This window comes from Syngnathoides biaculeatus, chromosome 12, assembly GCF_019802595.1.
Source record: "Syngnathoides biaculeatus isolate LvHL_M chromosome 12, ASM1980259v1, whole genome shotgun sequence".
NCBI classification, from domain to species: domain Eukaryota; kingdom Metazoa; phylum Chordata; class Actinopteri; order Syngnathiformes; family Syngnathidae; genus Syngnathoides; species Syngnathoides biaculeatus.
This window is the reverse complement of record NC_084651.1, coordinates 26895065-26910427: the sequence shown is the minus strand read 5'-3', so window position 1 is coordinate 26910427 and position 15363 is coordinate 26895065. Positions and strand designations below refer to the sequence as shown.

General features: G+C 41.7%; 1 protein-coding gene across 6 annotated transcripts in view; it reads right to left on the bottom strand.

The window, feature by feature from the left end:
* Positions 1-15363, bottom strand: part of gbf1 (golgi brefeldin A resistant guanine nucleotide exchange factor 1) — a 151501-nt gene that overhangs the window by 22623 nt on the left and 113515 nt on the right. For all 6 annotated transcript variants that reach the window (XM_061837919.1, XM_061837921.1, XM_061837920.1 and 3 more), the window contains 3 exons: positions 10044-10269; positions 7449-7606; positions 7127-7376 (listed from right to left, as the gene is read on the bottom strand). In XM_061837919.1, the coding sequence (XP_061693903.1) occupies positions 7127-7376; positions 7449-7606; positions 10044-10269 (634 nt within the window). The remainder of the gene's footprint in view (positions 1-7126; positions 7377-7448; positions 7607-10043; positions 10270-15363) is intronic.

Genomic DNA, 15363 nt, shown 5'->3' with positions numbered 1-15363 from the left:
AAAATTCTACACTCCCAATACAGCACACCAATTTTGCCGGTCGAAAAAACAAACATTGGTAAATACCGAATGATCCACGATTTGCGTGCCATCAATGCAGGTGTCACTACACCCACACTATCCTTTCTCATATTTCTCCCTCCCACACCCATTTCACTTGTAGTGATTTGGCAAATGCCTTTTTCTGCATCCCAAGCATTCAGAAATATTTTGTGTTTACATGGAATGGCAAATGTTATTCATACACTCGTTTTCCACAAGGGTTTGTGTTATCACCCGGACTTGTTAATGCCTATTTGAAACAATTGATGGCTCCTTTGCAGCTTCCGGATGGAGTACTGCTGGTACAATATGTTGATGACATTTCGCTTGCTGCTCCTTCTGAAATAACATGCATTGACGTCACTCGGTCACTTTTGGCTCATTTGGCCACGGTTGGCTTGAAGTGTTCAAAGAGCAAGCTTCAAATTGCCCGCCATCAAGTTTCATTCTTGGCCCGGCTTATTTCATGATATGGTACAGCCATGTCTCCTTCTCACAAGGACGACATTCTACACCATCCAGGGCCTCCGAATGTCAAACAAATGCTCGGCTTTTTAGGCTTGTGTAATTACTCATGCCACCATCTGCCTGATTTCACAGAGTTAACACATTCACTGTGGGCACTTGTCAATGAACAGGGGATGAGAAACTTGACCCACCCTCTCCATTGGACACCTGCAGCAGAAGACTCATTTATTGCTTTAAAACAGCAATTGTCCTCTGCTGCTGCGCTAGTCATCCCTAACTATTCCAAAATGTTTTACCTGGATGTGTCTTAAAAAGCCAGTAGCATTACTGGTGTCCTTTTTCAGAAAGGGGGAGGAGGTGAACGAAATGTTTGCTTGTATGCCTCCACCCGACTTGAAAAATACGAGCAAAGAGATCCAGAATGTGCAGCATTCGCATCCGCCCTGGCCCCACTGCTACAAAAACATCACACATAGTTTTGCACCATCCATTGACCATCCGAACATCACAAAGCACGGTTCAATATGTTACGAGCCAAACATTTACACTCACTCCGCCTATCTCCATGTGGTAATCCACACTGCGCTTGCAGAGTAGGAAAGGAACGATTTTCTCACTGCCATGGGGGCTCCAATAAAACATCACCAAACCATTTTGGCGCTCAGGGACGCACTCATGTTACCTAAGGCTGTAGCTGTTATTAAATGCCAAAGGCATTCCAAAGGCACCAACATCCTCACACAGGGAAATGCAGCCGCAGACAAAGCTGCAAAAGAGGTGGCCAGTTATCTCCCAACCTTACAGATGACAGTCAGTGAAGAGGAATTGAAAGCCAGAGAGGAGGTGAGCATGGCGGCCACAGTTAGGGAGTGGCAGCAGCAGGCCAGCCCAGAGGAAAAGAGTCCGTGGAAGTCAAAGGGGAAACGGAGAATGAGGACGGTGTGTGGCTGAAAGATGTTAAGTGTATCCCGCTGCAAAAACAATTGAAGCAGCTGATAAGTGAAGCCCATGGACTGAAGCCACGTGAGAGTGGAAGAGAGACGCTGGAGAACTGCAGGACTGCAGTGTATGTAGCAGATTTAATAGTACGCTTTCTACCAAGCCACCCCAGGGCAATCACGATCTGGAAGTGACTGCCCTTGGCCAGGTGGTGTCGATGGATTTCACTGACATGATAAACCTGTGTCAGGATATCAATACTTGCTTGTTATAGTGGATGCATTCTCTGGCCAAGTACCGTGGTCAAACATCTAGTCAATCATTACATTCCTTCCTATGGGTTCCCGAAAAAAGATATGATCAGACAATGGAACCCATTTCAAAAATAAACATCTACAAAATGTTGAAAAAGCACTGGCATTAAAACATACGTTTGGTTATGTGTACCACCACCAATCCCAAGGCCAAGTCAAACACATGAACCGAAAAATTAACTGAGGCACTAGCCAAATTGAATCGGCTACAAGCACTTCCAATTGCCTTAATGAATGTTCGAATGTCTCCAAATTCATCAAAAGGGTGGACACTCTTTGTGTGCCATACCAACCGACCGTTCCCAGCCCCCTCATGTCCTTTATCAGCATGACAACTTGAAGGGCCACCCGAGCTAAAATGATTAACATTTGAGTTTTCACATCTCACCAAAACACAAACCGATGCTCCCCTTGTGCTTAGTGATTGTGTTTTTGTGTGACTCAAGGTGCTGAAGCAGAAGTGGTCTTAACCCTGGTGGGACGGTCCCTACAAGGTGGTGCAACGAACTTCATCTGCTGTTCAATTGGAGGGAAAAGGTGTATGTGGTCCCATCTTTCATCGACCCGCCCTGGTTGTACACTGACCGGAAGGCCTCTTGCCCCGCCGGATTCCACGCCCATGTCACCAGCCGTTCCTGCCCCAGTCCCCTGACCACTGTCACCATCTTACCTCCACACACACTTAGCCCAACATTTCATTAATAAAATACACCCCACACTTTTCCCTTTTTTGTTACTGGCCATTTTCACACCCTCAACCGTGAAAGACAACTGCCCCACTCCTGTCAATCAACCTTAATTGATCTAAGTTGTTAAGTTCTTTCAAACTCAAAACGGGGACGCTAAAATATTGCTATTGGGTTATCGTCATTGCTTTCATTACCAGATTGTACAAATTGGATTTTTTTGCCAAATCAAATTTTCGTGCTTTGTTGTGTTGGACTCTGCCGAGTCCAAAAGGGGGACTGGAAAGTTATGTTAGGACAGCAACCTGCGCTAATACCTGGTTCCAGGAACTGCCTTAAATGGAGTTGTTTTTCCAACAGGGTTCAGCCTTATGTGACTAGCCAAAATGCAGTTGTTTTTTAGCAGGCACCTGCTTTGAGTGTCCGGTCACAACAGAGGTGGTTCTCAGCAAACTCAACGGCCTTGGGTGTCTAGTCACATCAGTTAGATCCTGTTTTGAGACTTGTCCACCAATGGCAGCTTTATATAATCTTTGTTCTGCTTTCAAACACACACACACACACACACACACACACAACACACACACACACACACACACACACACGCACGCACGCACGCACGCACACACACACACACACACACACACACACACACACACACACACACACGCACGCACGCACGCACGCACACACTCAGTGTCAGACCACAGCCTTTGTCTGTGTCACATTGTGTGTCACAGAGGTCTCATTTCAAGCCTCTGAAGTCCAGTTATTGATTGAACATGGATTTGGACGAATACGCGGAAGGACCCCAAAAGTAAGTAAAAGTACATCTGAACTCACGATTTACACTGTTAAATATGTCAGTAAAGTACGTACCACTGAACTCGGTTTCCTATCCGGCACCTTTTTAAATAGTATGCATGGATGCTCCCGTAGGCTTTAAGCTAATGTTGCTCTATAGCTATATTTTTTGCGGGGCTAAACGTTTATGTAAATAACATTTGAAGTGTATGTTTTGTGTCAATTATTTCTTCGCTCAACGTTTTGTTGTCTGCTGGTTGTGCTGTTCTGTTTAGCTTGGTGTAAAGCTTTTGGTTTGGTGTGAAACCATGGGTGAAGATGCTGTGTTTACTCATGACTCACTTCCACCGCTCATAGTGGGGGGAAAAAGTGGAGGTGTGTTCTTCTGCTTACAAAAACAAAGGTGCAAGTGTGCTTCACTGTCCCGCGAGCGGCACCCTGCCTGCGCCTATAATACAGTGCGCCTTGTACGTGTGTTAAATACTGGAATTGCACCCGCATTTGAGGATGCGTCTTTTAATATGGTGCGCCTTATAGCCGTGAAAATATGGTATATTTAAAATATAGAATTTGCTTTTTGTGCACTGTATTGCCTGTGCTTTCATCCTGGATCAGGCTGTGCCAAGATGGAATTTTAACATAACACACCATATCATCCTCCACTTTCTACTTTGGACCAAAGCTTTCTCATGCAAAAAAGAGAAAATCTCGTCCAGTTTCACCACTTTTTTTTGTATTATTCACATACGCTGACATTCATGGGATCTTAAAGCATCAGCATTTCTTTTTTAATTTTCTCCATTAATATCGAAAGCAAACATAAGCAGCTAGTTTAGCTCGTCCATGCTCTACATTGCCCAGACTGTGTTGCGAACTCAAGCAGGGGTAGTGGACGCTGTCATTATAAAACACATTGATGGGCTGCGTAAGAGCTGTAACATTTGTAATTATGAGTGTACATCTTTATGAGCGGGGATGGGGGCGGGTGTAAGGTAAACTAGAAAAAAGAAAGTGTGGCGGAGCAGCGGTCGTTGTTAGAGAAAGTTCTGTGTGCTGCCTAAAAGAAAACAGTGGCTTCTTTTCATTTTTGACAGTACATATGTGAATTGTGCAATTGGATGATAGCTGTATGTTGTACATTCAATTTGAGGTGGATTTTTTTTTTGTGCGCAACGCAGAATATCTGCAAAGAGATTGCATCAGCGGTGCACAATTGCGCACGCGCGCAGTTTAGAGGGAACATTGTCTGACTTTTTTGTTTTTTTTGCACACCGTCCCGCGATCAACCAAGACTGCCCGGTCGACGCATTGAGCACCCCTGTTTTAACCCATTCGGAAGTTGACTTGCTTGTGTGTTCTGGACTGTTATCCTGTTGCAGAACCCAAGTAGGCTTCAGCTTGAAGTCAGAAACTAACGGCTGAACATTCTTCAAGATTTTCTGTTAAAGAGCAGAATTCATGGATCCATTAGGCACAGCAAGCTGCCCAAGTCCTGAAGGAGCAAGCAGCCCAAGACCATCACACTACCACCATGTTTGATCGTTGGTATGATGTTCTTTTTCTGACATGCCATGCTGTAACGAGACAGACACCTGACCAAAAAAAACAACTCATCTCGTCAGTCCATCTAACAAGTCTCCACAAAGTCATGGCAATCATTCAGATTTTATTTTTTTTTTTTGCATAATTAAGATGAGCCTTTATGTAGCTGCAGTTTTGGAACTCTGCCATGCATGCCATTTTTGCCCAGTCTCTTTCCTATTGTGTTGACTCTTGATTTAACAGGACTGAAGGTAACCAGGTTTGAGTGTGATCAGTCAAAACTAGGCAAAAATGTGATTAGTGACAATTAACTCCTGTTTTCATCAGGAAGGTAATTAATTTTTCACAAAGGGCTCGGTAATTATTTCCCTCGAATAAATGAAATCATTTAAAAACAGCACAAAGTTCACTTGGATTATATTTGACTGATATTTACATTTGTTAGATCATCTAAATCAGGGGTCGGGAACCTTTTCAACGGAGAGAGCCATAAGGGCCAAATATTTTAAAATGTAATTTCAAAAGTGCCATACAGTCTTTTGAAAAATAAGTAAAATTGTATTTCCGCATTTCTGTAAGACCAACACGTTTAGAGTACAATAAGTCTGTTGTTAAGTTGTTGCTCACCCATGAAGTACTTCTTACCATTAATGTGACATCTAGTGCTGCACACTTTTTGATGGCTTTGGAGTCTGTTTAAAACAACGTCAGATTAAGCCTCACGCAGGCATCGAGACTTCCATCTGTTCATCGTGAATGTAATTAAATTTGATTTCCCACCATGCTGGTACGATGTTGAACAGTTCTTGCAGACAAAGGCACATCTTTTATTCATTTATCTTGTCATTATGCGAAATCGGCAAAATGTTTATTGGCAAGATCAAGTACGAATGCTTTGGCATACTCCCCATCTGTGAATTTAAACGCACAGCAGAACACTACCTTGCCACAAAGGCTGTCCATTCTTGTTGAAAACTTCGGTACTACTCATATTTTTTTCTTTGAGTAACCTTTTGTCAAAAGCGTTTCCATAATTAGTTGTTCCGACACGATCGGTGTTAGATCCTTCTGCGCCTGTGGACATCGACTACCACGCAAAAACTACGGTAACGCCACTAATACAAACCGTCTCTGCGTTATTTGCGTTGCCTCCCACACCATACTACGACAACCCCACTAGGACAAAACCTTCTCTCCATGACAGAAATCACATGAACAGTATGCCGTTATGAGGGCTCCGTGAGCCATATGCAACCACCAAAAGAGCCAGGTATGGCTCGCAAGCCATAGGTTCCCGACCCCTGATCTAAAACAAAAGTAGGGAAACCATGCAAAAAAAATTAAATTTGAGAAGAGGGCCAATACTTTTCCATGGCACTGTAAGTGAAATATGCCTTCAAATAGAACATATTTAACTGATATGTTAAGCTAAGACTTTTTAATATCTTCTGAATGTTATATATGCTCATTCGCAACAAACACAATTCCCATGAAGTTGGGACGTTGTGTTAAATCAAAGTACAATGATTTGCAAATCACTTTCAACTTATTTTTAACTGAATGCACTACAAAGACAAGATATGTAGTGTCCAAATTGAAATGTTATTAGCAAATAATCATAAACTTGGACTTTTACAGCTGCAACACATTCCAAAAAAGGTGAGACAGGTGGCAAAAAAAAAAGGGAAAGTTGATGAATGCGCATCAAACACCTGTTTGAAACATCCCATAGGTTGTTGTTGTTTCTTTCGGCTTGTCCCTTTCGGGGTCGCCACAGCGTGTCATCTCAGATGAACGCACATATATGTTTGGCACAATAGGTGAACAGTCAAATTAGGAACAGGTGGGTGCCATGATTGGTTATAAAAGGAGCTCAATGAGCTGAATTGGTCAGTCATTCACAAGCAAAGATGGGAAAAGGTTGACCTCCTTGTGATCAAGTGTGTGTGTGAGATAATAGTCTACCACTTGAGGGACAATGTTCCTCAACGTACAATTTCAAGGAATTTAGGGATTTCATCATCTGTGGTCAATAATATCATCAAATGTTTCAGAGAATCTGGAGAAATCACTCCATGTAAGCGGTGGGGCTGAAAATCACCATTGAATGACTGTGACCTTTCAATCTCTCAAGCGGCACTGCATCAAAAACTGACAATGGGTAAAGATTATCACTGTATGGGCTCAGGAAAACTTGATTTTCAAATGATTTGCAAATCATTGTTTTCTGTTTTCATTTATGTTTAACATTCCAACTTAATTGGAATTGGGTTTGTAGAAATTAACTACACACGAAGAAACTTTTGCGTTATGTGCATTTGAGTAACTCACCTCCATTGAGGCTTGCCTCCACGAATACTCGGATTGCTCTAACACACAGCTCAAAGTTGTCTGGTGTGACATGGGCAGCGTCACGGACAATGAATGACAGTGTTTCTACACACTTGATGAGAGACTTTGTGTCATGCTGGCCAAGGTCCTGACCCACAGTGAGACTGTACTGGTTGACCAAGGGGTGATTAAATTGAGATTTAGAGCTTAGTGGAGGAGCCTTACTGGTTTCCAAATCCTCTTTTCCAACCTAAACAAAAGTATTGGTTAAAAGTTTCCAGAGAATGCCAAAACTCATGTGAAAATATGGGTGGGTACTGACCACCAGCCATCCACTGCTTGCAACATCCAAATCTGTTGTAGAGCGAGGGATTCGGTTCTTGCTGTGGTCAGTGTAGACCTCTGAGTCTGACGTATAGCCACGATCAAGACTCACTTCACTTGGATGGCGGGATGGCAACTCACTGTCTGACTGAGCACCTGAACACACATGGATAACTGATTGATTGTTTGACAAAAGATGAATATCAGAAGAGATCAGTGTTTTTTCATTTTTATTCCTGTATTTCCATCTGGATGTGATACACAATTTAAACAGCATCATTCGTAACAAATGACCACCCAAGTAATGCAACGTATCTATAGTACACAATGAAAAATACATTTTAGTTATACTTTGTGAAAAGCCATTTGCTTCCAATAGCTTCTTTCAGTTGCTTGGAGAGTTACTATCATTAGTCTCTTCTTTAATGAGTAAAATAAACGCACAACAGCAGTGGTCCCCAAACACCGATTCGCGGACGGGTACCAGGCCATGAGGCGTTTGTTACTAGGCCACACGGAAAGAACGACCAATTTATATAATGTGTGTTGTATTGCAATTTGCGTGTCAATGTCTTTCATTTTGAAAATTGATTGGATATTATTCGCTGCAAATGTTTGCAGACAAAACAACACAATATTACGAGTCCTTCAAATTTGGGTTTATTGCAACAATTAACTCTCACGCACCAAGTCCACTCTGATAGAGATAGGTTTCTTCTCGACAAAGGTAGAAATACATTTATGGAGATAAAAGTCTACACTCTTTGAAGAATTACAGCACTGCAGTCTGGTCTGGCTGCCTGCAACAACTCCAAAGCCCAATCCTGCATCACGCCCATTCATTTGACTCTGGGTTCTCTGTGGCAAGTATCAATGTCGGACAAGTGGGCAGTTTTGCCAATGGAGTGAGTAGCAAATTTGCAGTTGTGTTAGGTGAACATGACTCCAACTGTCTGCAAGGCAGTGAAAGTATCTAATTGTGATTGGATGAGAGTGTGTCTGAATGTGAGTGGGGTGGGGTAGGGAACACCAACTGGACAGTGGTTGGTGGTTGCACAGTTTGCAAGTTGATAACTTAAAAAAATATAGACCCATTGGCAAAAGTGTAGGTACCGATCTGTTAATGAAACAAAAACCCACGATGATCACAGAAATAGTTTGAATCTCAGATGAGTAATCCATACAATTTCTATGCTGCTTATCCTCACTCGGGTCGCAGGCATCTTATCACAGCAAACGTTTGGGCCAGAAGTGGCGCATGCTCCGAAGTGGCTGCAACCCAACAGCAGGGAACATATAAACAATTCACACTCACATTCTTATCTAGGGGCAATTTAGAGACTTCAATCGATCTACTATGCATGTTTTTGGGAAGTGGGAAAAAAATTGAGCACCCAGAGAAAACCCACACAGGGATGGGAAGAATATGCAAACAATATAGGTGAGGCAGAGATTTGAACCCAGCTCATCAGAACTGTGGGGGAGATGTGCAAACCAGTTGTCCTCTGTGCCGGACAAAAGTAATAATACATTTTAAAAAATGAATTAAAATTATAAATTTTTATTTAAAAAAAGGAATTGTTTCAAAACAAAGCCAGTTAACAGGCCCAGACAAAATCCCTCCATCCATCCACCCATCCATCCATTTTCTACCACCTTTCTGGGTCAGGTCGCAGGGGAAATAGCTTCAGCAGGGATACCCAGACTTCCCTTTCCCCAGCCACTTCTTCCAGCTCTTCCGGGGGGATCCCGAGGCGTTCCCATCTCATCCGAGAGACATAGTCTCTCCAGCGTGTCCTGGGTCGCCCCTGGGGTCACTTTCCAGTGGGACATGCCCGGAACACCTCACCAGGGAGGCATCCGGGAGGCAATCGAATCAGATGCCCCAGCCGTGAGTCATGGTATCCCCTAGAAATTGAAAATAATTTGACCATAGGGACACTGAGAGTGTAGTGTAGTCCAAGCGGCTTGGAAAATGGATGGATAGATTGGGATACACACACCCCTTTACCACGTTCAGTTGACAGCTTCCAGGAGAGGTGAATGAATTCATAAATTAATTTGTAATTAAATTTTTTTTGGGGAAAAAAAAACATCTTGTTGAGTGAGTTGAATCTTCTAGTTTTCCTCTTGATTGTCAGGTAATTCCAATCGCTTGGCTATAGGCAATGCCTGTGCAATAGCTCAAACATTCTCTCACATTCAAATCTGTTGTTTTTGAGTCAATCACAGCAGTAAATGGTATAAATGTAGACTGGAGGCAAATCCATACTCAACAAAAATACTTGTCACATTCCAATTTTTTTTGCCCGAATGAAAAATATGAAATATGTGGTATCTTCTAAGTTCTGTATGTATCAGATCCAGATGTTAAAATACCAGGAAATAAAAGAGAAATGTTCTCGTCATTACATATTTCTGTCTTACCCAAATATATTAAATAAACAGCAAGAAAAATTTGAACAATTGGAGGAAAATAGGTACAATTTATATGAGGAAAAACATGAATAAAAATTGATCAAATCAAAATACATTAACTGCTAATATCTATGTACACATCTGTAAGACATCTTAAGTCAAATAAATATTGCACCTGTTTCGATGTCTGTGCTGGCAGAGGTAAACTGAAAGGAGGCGGGAGGTTTCACTCCAGCACCAATGCATTCAAGCAATGAAAAGAGCGTGTACCAATGGTCTGTGCTATGGATATTGGCTGCATTAGTCTTTAGCAGCTCATGAAGACCATAAGCAACCTCTCTACTAACCCGGGACAAAACATGTGGTTTCATCATAAGCAGGAGACGCAGGGAAAGGAGCACCTACATGTGAGGTAAAAAAAAAAAAAAAATAAGAAAAGAGGCCTTGATATCGCATGGAAGCACAATCATGAACTATAAATGCAGACAAGTTATTAGGGTTACCTGCAGGAAAACATTTCAAAGTAACTTAAAACAAACCCAAATCGTAGGCCATTTTATTTGAGGTTTGTAGGAAAGACAAGAGTCATCTAAATGTATTCAACCTGTAATTCAGTTGGAATTTTGAAAATTTGGTCACGCATTTCACTTTCACAACTTCAATAACATTGTCAAATTTCCACAACTGAATTTTAACTCTTCAAAATAACAATTGGTGAAATTAATGTCTGTACAGATTAGAAAATCATGTGGGTAGGGTAATCTGTTAATGTCTTCTCAACATGTCAGGTTTGCGGAGCGTAACAGCAATAATAGCAACTAGATGTGACGCACAAAGGCATTGCAGTTAAGTGCAAGATAGAGAAACCAACAGGTAGACAATGAAATCCTGGAAGGATTAAAAGACAATGACTCCAGATTGCCCCAGAGGAATTATGGCACAAGGAATGTCTGTGTATTCTGTTATTACATCATTTAAGTAGCAGAAAATGGTTGGATGGATGCTTCTTCTATGAAACTGAACAGAAAAAGAGATAAAATACAGTACATCTGTGAATCTGGATCAATAGCTTGGGGTAGATGGGTTTAATAAGCAAAACCAAAGCAAATTTATTTGTATAGCCCATTTCATACACAGGGATGAGAATGACCAATTTGGAAAAACACTGAAAATGTCTGCCTTGGGGTTGTTCAAAGGTGAGTGCAGCCCCCTTTGGGCACGAAAAATTTTCGATAAAATGGATCTACAGGGCCAGTGCTGCAGATAGGTCTAATTGCATTAAAATTTGTAAATTATAAAATATTTGAGAAATTTACGTCCAACTTACCTTTGTGTTTCCTGGTTTGGAAATGCTCCTGGATAAGTGCACAGCACTTTCCCGGAAACGTCCACTTTTTGTATGTGTTCGGTAAGACGTTGATTCTGTTTTCATTCCTATCTGCATGGTTACACTTTTTTCAAGCCAAGCCCATCTGAAACAATTTTTTACCCCATGGTTTTTAGCAATTTCCCTGGCACGGTGTTCATGTTTTTGTTCCAAGACTTTCGCCATACTGTAAAAAGTGCAGAACGCTCGATAACATATGCATACATATGTCTATATGTTTTATCTATGCCGTAGTAAACAAAATGCTTCTCTCAGAAATGTTAACATCAGAGTGAAAATACTGATGAAATACCGCCAAAATGCTTCAGAAATCGGAATGTTGTCATTGTAAACACCAAATTTAATGCAAACCAATAACAATGCCGTAAACAGGTAGCAATGTCGTTTTCCGCTATCACAGCTGTGACTAATTTCACTGTGAGTGTTGCCGATAGATGCGGGCAGCCGGTTTGATCACAGCCTCGCACCGCGTCAAGCTGTAACCCCCTCCCCCATTTTTTTAACAAATCTACAAGTTTCACATAAATTACATTTTCAGCTCAAAAAACTTGGAATTCCGTGAATCCGCGGAAACTTCAAATCCCTGCATACACGAGGTGCCTCACAGTGCTTTACATGATAAAAAGTATTAGGCAAGTAAAAGGAAGACAAAACATTTAAAAGTGAATAATAACAAAAATGACAAAATATTTATATTTTAAAAGTACAATTAAAACCACGTACAGTGCAAGAAATATGATTAAAAATTGGAAATACTCTAAAAAGCATGAGAAAAAAAAGAAGAGTTTTCAACCTGGATTTAAAAACACTCACACTTGGGGACCTTACCTCTGTTGGCAACTTATTCCATTTGTGTGCAGCCTAATAGCTAAATTCTGCTTCGCCATGTTTGCTTTGGACTACTATTTTACCTGAGACAGTCAATCTCACAGGTCTACTAGGTTTATATTCCGGAGGAATTTCTTTCATGTATTCAAGACCTAAATCATTCAGTGATTTATAGACCAGTAGCAGAACTATAAAAACGATTCTAAAGCTGATTGGAAGCTAGTGACTTAATGATATAACTCCTGATGACACGAATGACCTGATTGATGCCCACTACCAACACCTGTCTGATAAAGACCTGACACAGATGACAAAGCCATAAAGTGAGAAAGAAGGAGAGGACAAGTGTTGAAAAGGACAAGAATGATGGACTAACAGTTGATCCCTGGACAACCACAATGACAATTCCCATTAGACTTCAGTGAGCTGCACAAGAATGGGACCCTGTGACGTTTGTTCATGATACTTCTCAAACATAATCAAAGGGGGTGTCTGTTTAAGACAATACGTATTCCGCCTAGGAGAAAAAAAAAAGCACCAACAACTATGCATAACTACAGTGAAGAAAATAAGTATTTGAAAACCCTGCTATATTGCAAGTTCTCCCACTTATAAATCATGGAGGGGTCTTTTTCATTGTAGGTGCATGTCCACTGTGAGAGAGATCATCGAAAAAGAAAAATTCAGAAATCCCAATGTATGATTTTTTAACGATTTATTTGTGTTATACAGCTGCAAATAGGTATTTGAAGACCTGAGAAAACCAATATTGATATTTGGTACAGTAGCCGGTGTTTACAATTACAGAGGTCAAATGTTTCCTGTAGTTGTTCCCCAGGTTTGCACACACTGCAGGAGGGATTTTTGCCCACTCCTCCACACAGATCTTCTCTAGATCAGACAGGTTTCTGGCCTGTCGCTGAGGAACACGGAGTTTCAGCAACCTCCAAAGATTTTTTTTTTATTGGGTTTAGGTCTGGAGACTAGCTCGGCCATGCCAGAACCTTGATATGCTTCTTACGGAGCCACTCCTTTTTTTTTTTCTGGCTGTGTGCTTCGGGTCATTGTCATGGTGAAAGACCCAGCCACGACCCATCTCCAATGCTCTGACTGAGGGAAAGAGGTTGTTCCCCAAAATCACACAATTCATGGCTGTGGTCATCCTCACTTTAACACAGTGCAGTCGCCCTGTCCCATGTGCAGAAAAACACCCCCAAAGTATGATGCTATCACCCCCATTCTTCACAGTAGGGATGGTGTTCTCGGGATGGAACTCATCATTCGTCTTCCTCCAAACACGGTTAGTGGAATTATGATCAAAAAGTTCAATTTTGGTCTCATCTGACCACAAAACCTTCTCCCATGACTCCTCTGTATCATCCAAATAGTCATTGGCAAACTTAAGACAGGCCTTGACATGTGCTGGTTTAAGCAGGGGAACCTTCCGTGCCATGCATAATTTCAAACCATGACATCTTAGTGTATTACCAACACTCACCCTGAAAACGGCGGTCCCAGCTCTTTTCAGGTCATTGAACAAGTCCTGTCGTGTTGTCCTGGGCTGATTCCTCACCCTTCTAAGGATCATTGAGACCCCACAAGGTGATATCTTGCATGGGGCTCCACTCCGATTGAGAGTGACCATCATGTTTAGTTTCTTCCATTTTCTAATAATTGCTCCAACAGTGGACCTTTTTTCACCAAGCTGCTTGGGAATTTCTCCGTACCCCTTTCCAGCCGTGTGGAGTTGTACAGTTTTGTCTCTGGTGTGTTTAGAGAGCTCTTTGGTCTTGGCCATGTTACACGTTTGAGTCTTACTGATTGTATGGGGTGGACAGGTGTCTTTTTGCAGCTAATGACCTCACACAGGTGCATCTGATTCAGGATAATACATGGAGTGGAGGTGGACTTTTAAAAGGTGGACTAACAGGTGGTTGAGGGGCAGAATTCTAGCTGATAGACAGGTGTTCAAATTCTTATTTGCTGCTGTATAACAAATAAATAGTTAAAAAAAATCATACATTGTGATTTCTCGATTTTTCTTTTTAGATTATCTCTCTCACAGTGGACATGCACCTACGATGAAAATATCAGACCCCTCCATGATTTCTAAGTGAACTTGCAATATAGCAGGGTGTTCAAATACTTATTTTCTTCATTATATGATCTTCACTCACATAAAGACACCTACACTAAGGGCTTCAAAAAAAGATGCTTTTGCAGAACTGCACGAGGATGAAGATGCACTGCCAGAGGAACTGCAAAATATGTGTGTGTCGCTATGACTTCATGAAAATTAAATTTGTTGTTTCTCGGAGCGAACACATTATTCCTTTTATCTTTTCTTTTTCTACCTGGTCCTGGATAAATTGGAAGAAAATGGATGGAAGGACATTTATATATTTGTTTCTCAAATAAATGTTTTGGGCTAAAACGGGTTTTGATCTTTGGTTCCATTCAAGAACACAGTAATTTACCGTTACTGTAAATACTGCAAATGAAAAAAACTGTCATGATCCTGCCGCTCCAGCCCGGGATGTGCGGGTGCCAGTGCGGTTGCGCTGATTGGGAGGCGCACACCTGGGCCTCATGCGGGCTGATTATCCGGCATATTTATATGACCCCGATGACGACTGGTCCGGGCCAGTTGGTTGAGCTTCATGTCCCGTTCCAGCACTCTCGTATCCCTGATTGACAACCTGTGTGTACCGACCTTCGCCTGTTCTCCGACCAACCCCATAAGCCTAACTCCTTTGATACTTCTGCCTGGTTTGATCGTTCTCCTGTGTACCGACTCCTGCCTGCCCGCTCACCTGCTCTCTTCGCCCGACATACCAACTACCGCTGTTGCATCTGACTGCCTGCCCGATCCCCGACCACGAAATAATAAATGTTTCTCCCCGAACTACCTTGCATCGTCCGAGTCCTGCATTTGGGTCCTACTCACGTTCCGACTGGACGTGACAAAAACATGCACTGTAAATGAAGAAAAATCCTGTAAAACTAAAAATACATAATGAAGAAAAAAAAAAAAAGATCAACTACTACACCGATTTCACTGAATGCAGATATTTTTGGAACATAACCCCGCGTGAAATGAGGGAAGACGGTATTTCATTGGAAAACCCAAGAAAATATGGATAAGACTTAGATGCATGGATATCAACAAGTCAATGGTGCATATCACGCATAGGTAGGGTTAGGTAGGGTTTTCCTGATTTTTGGGTTTTGTTTTGTTTTTTGGGCGTGCGCATTAGAGCCGGAAGAGTATTAGACATGA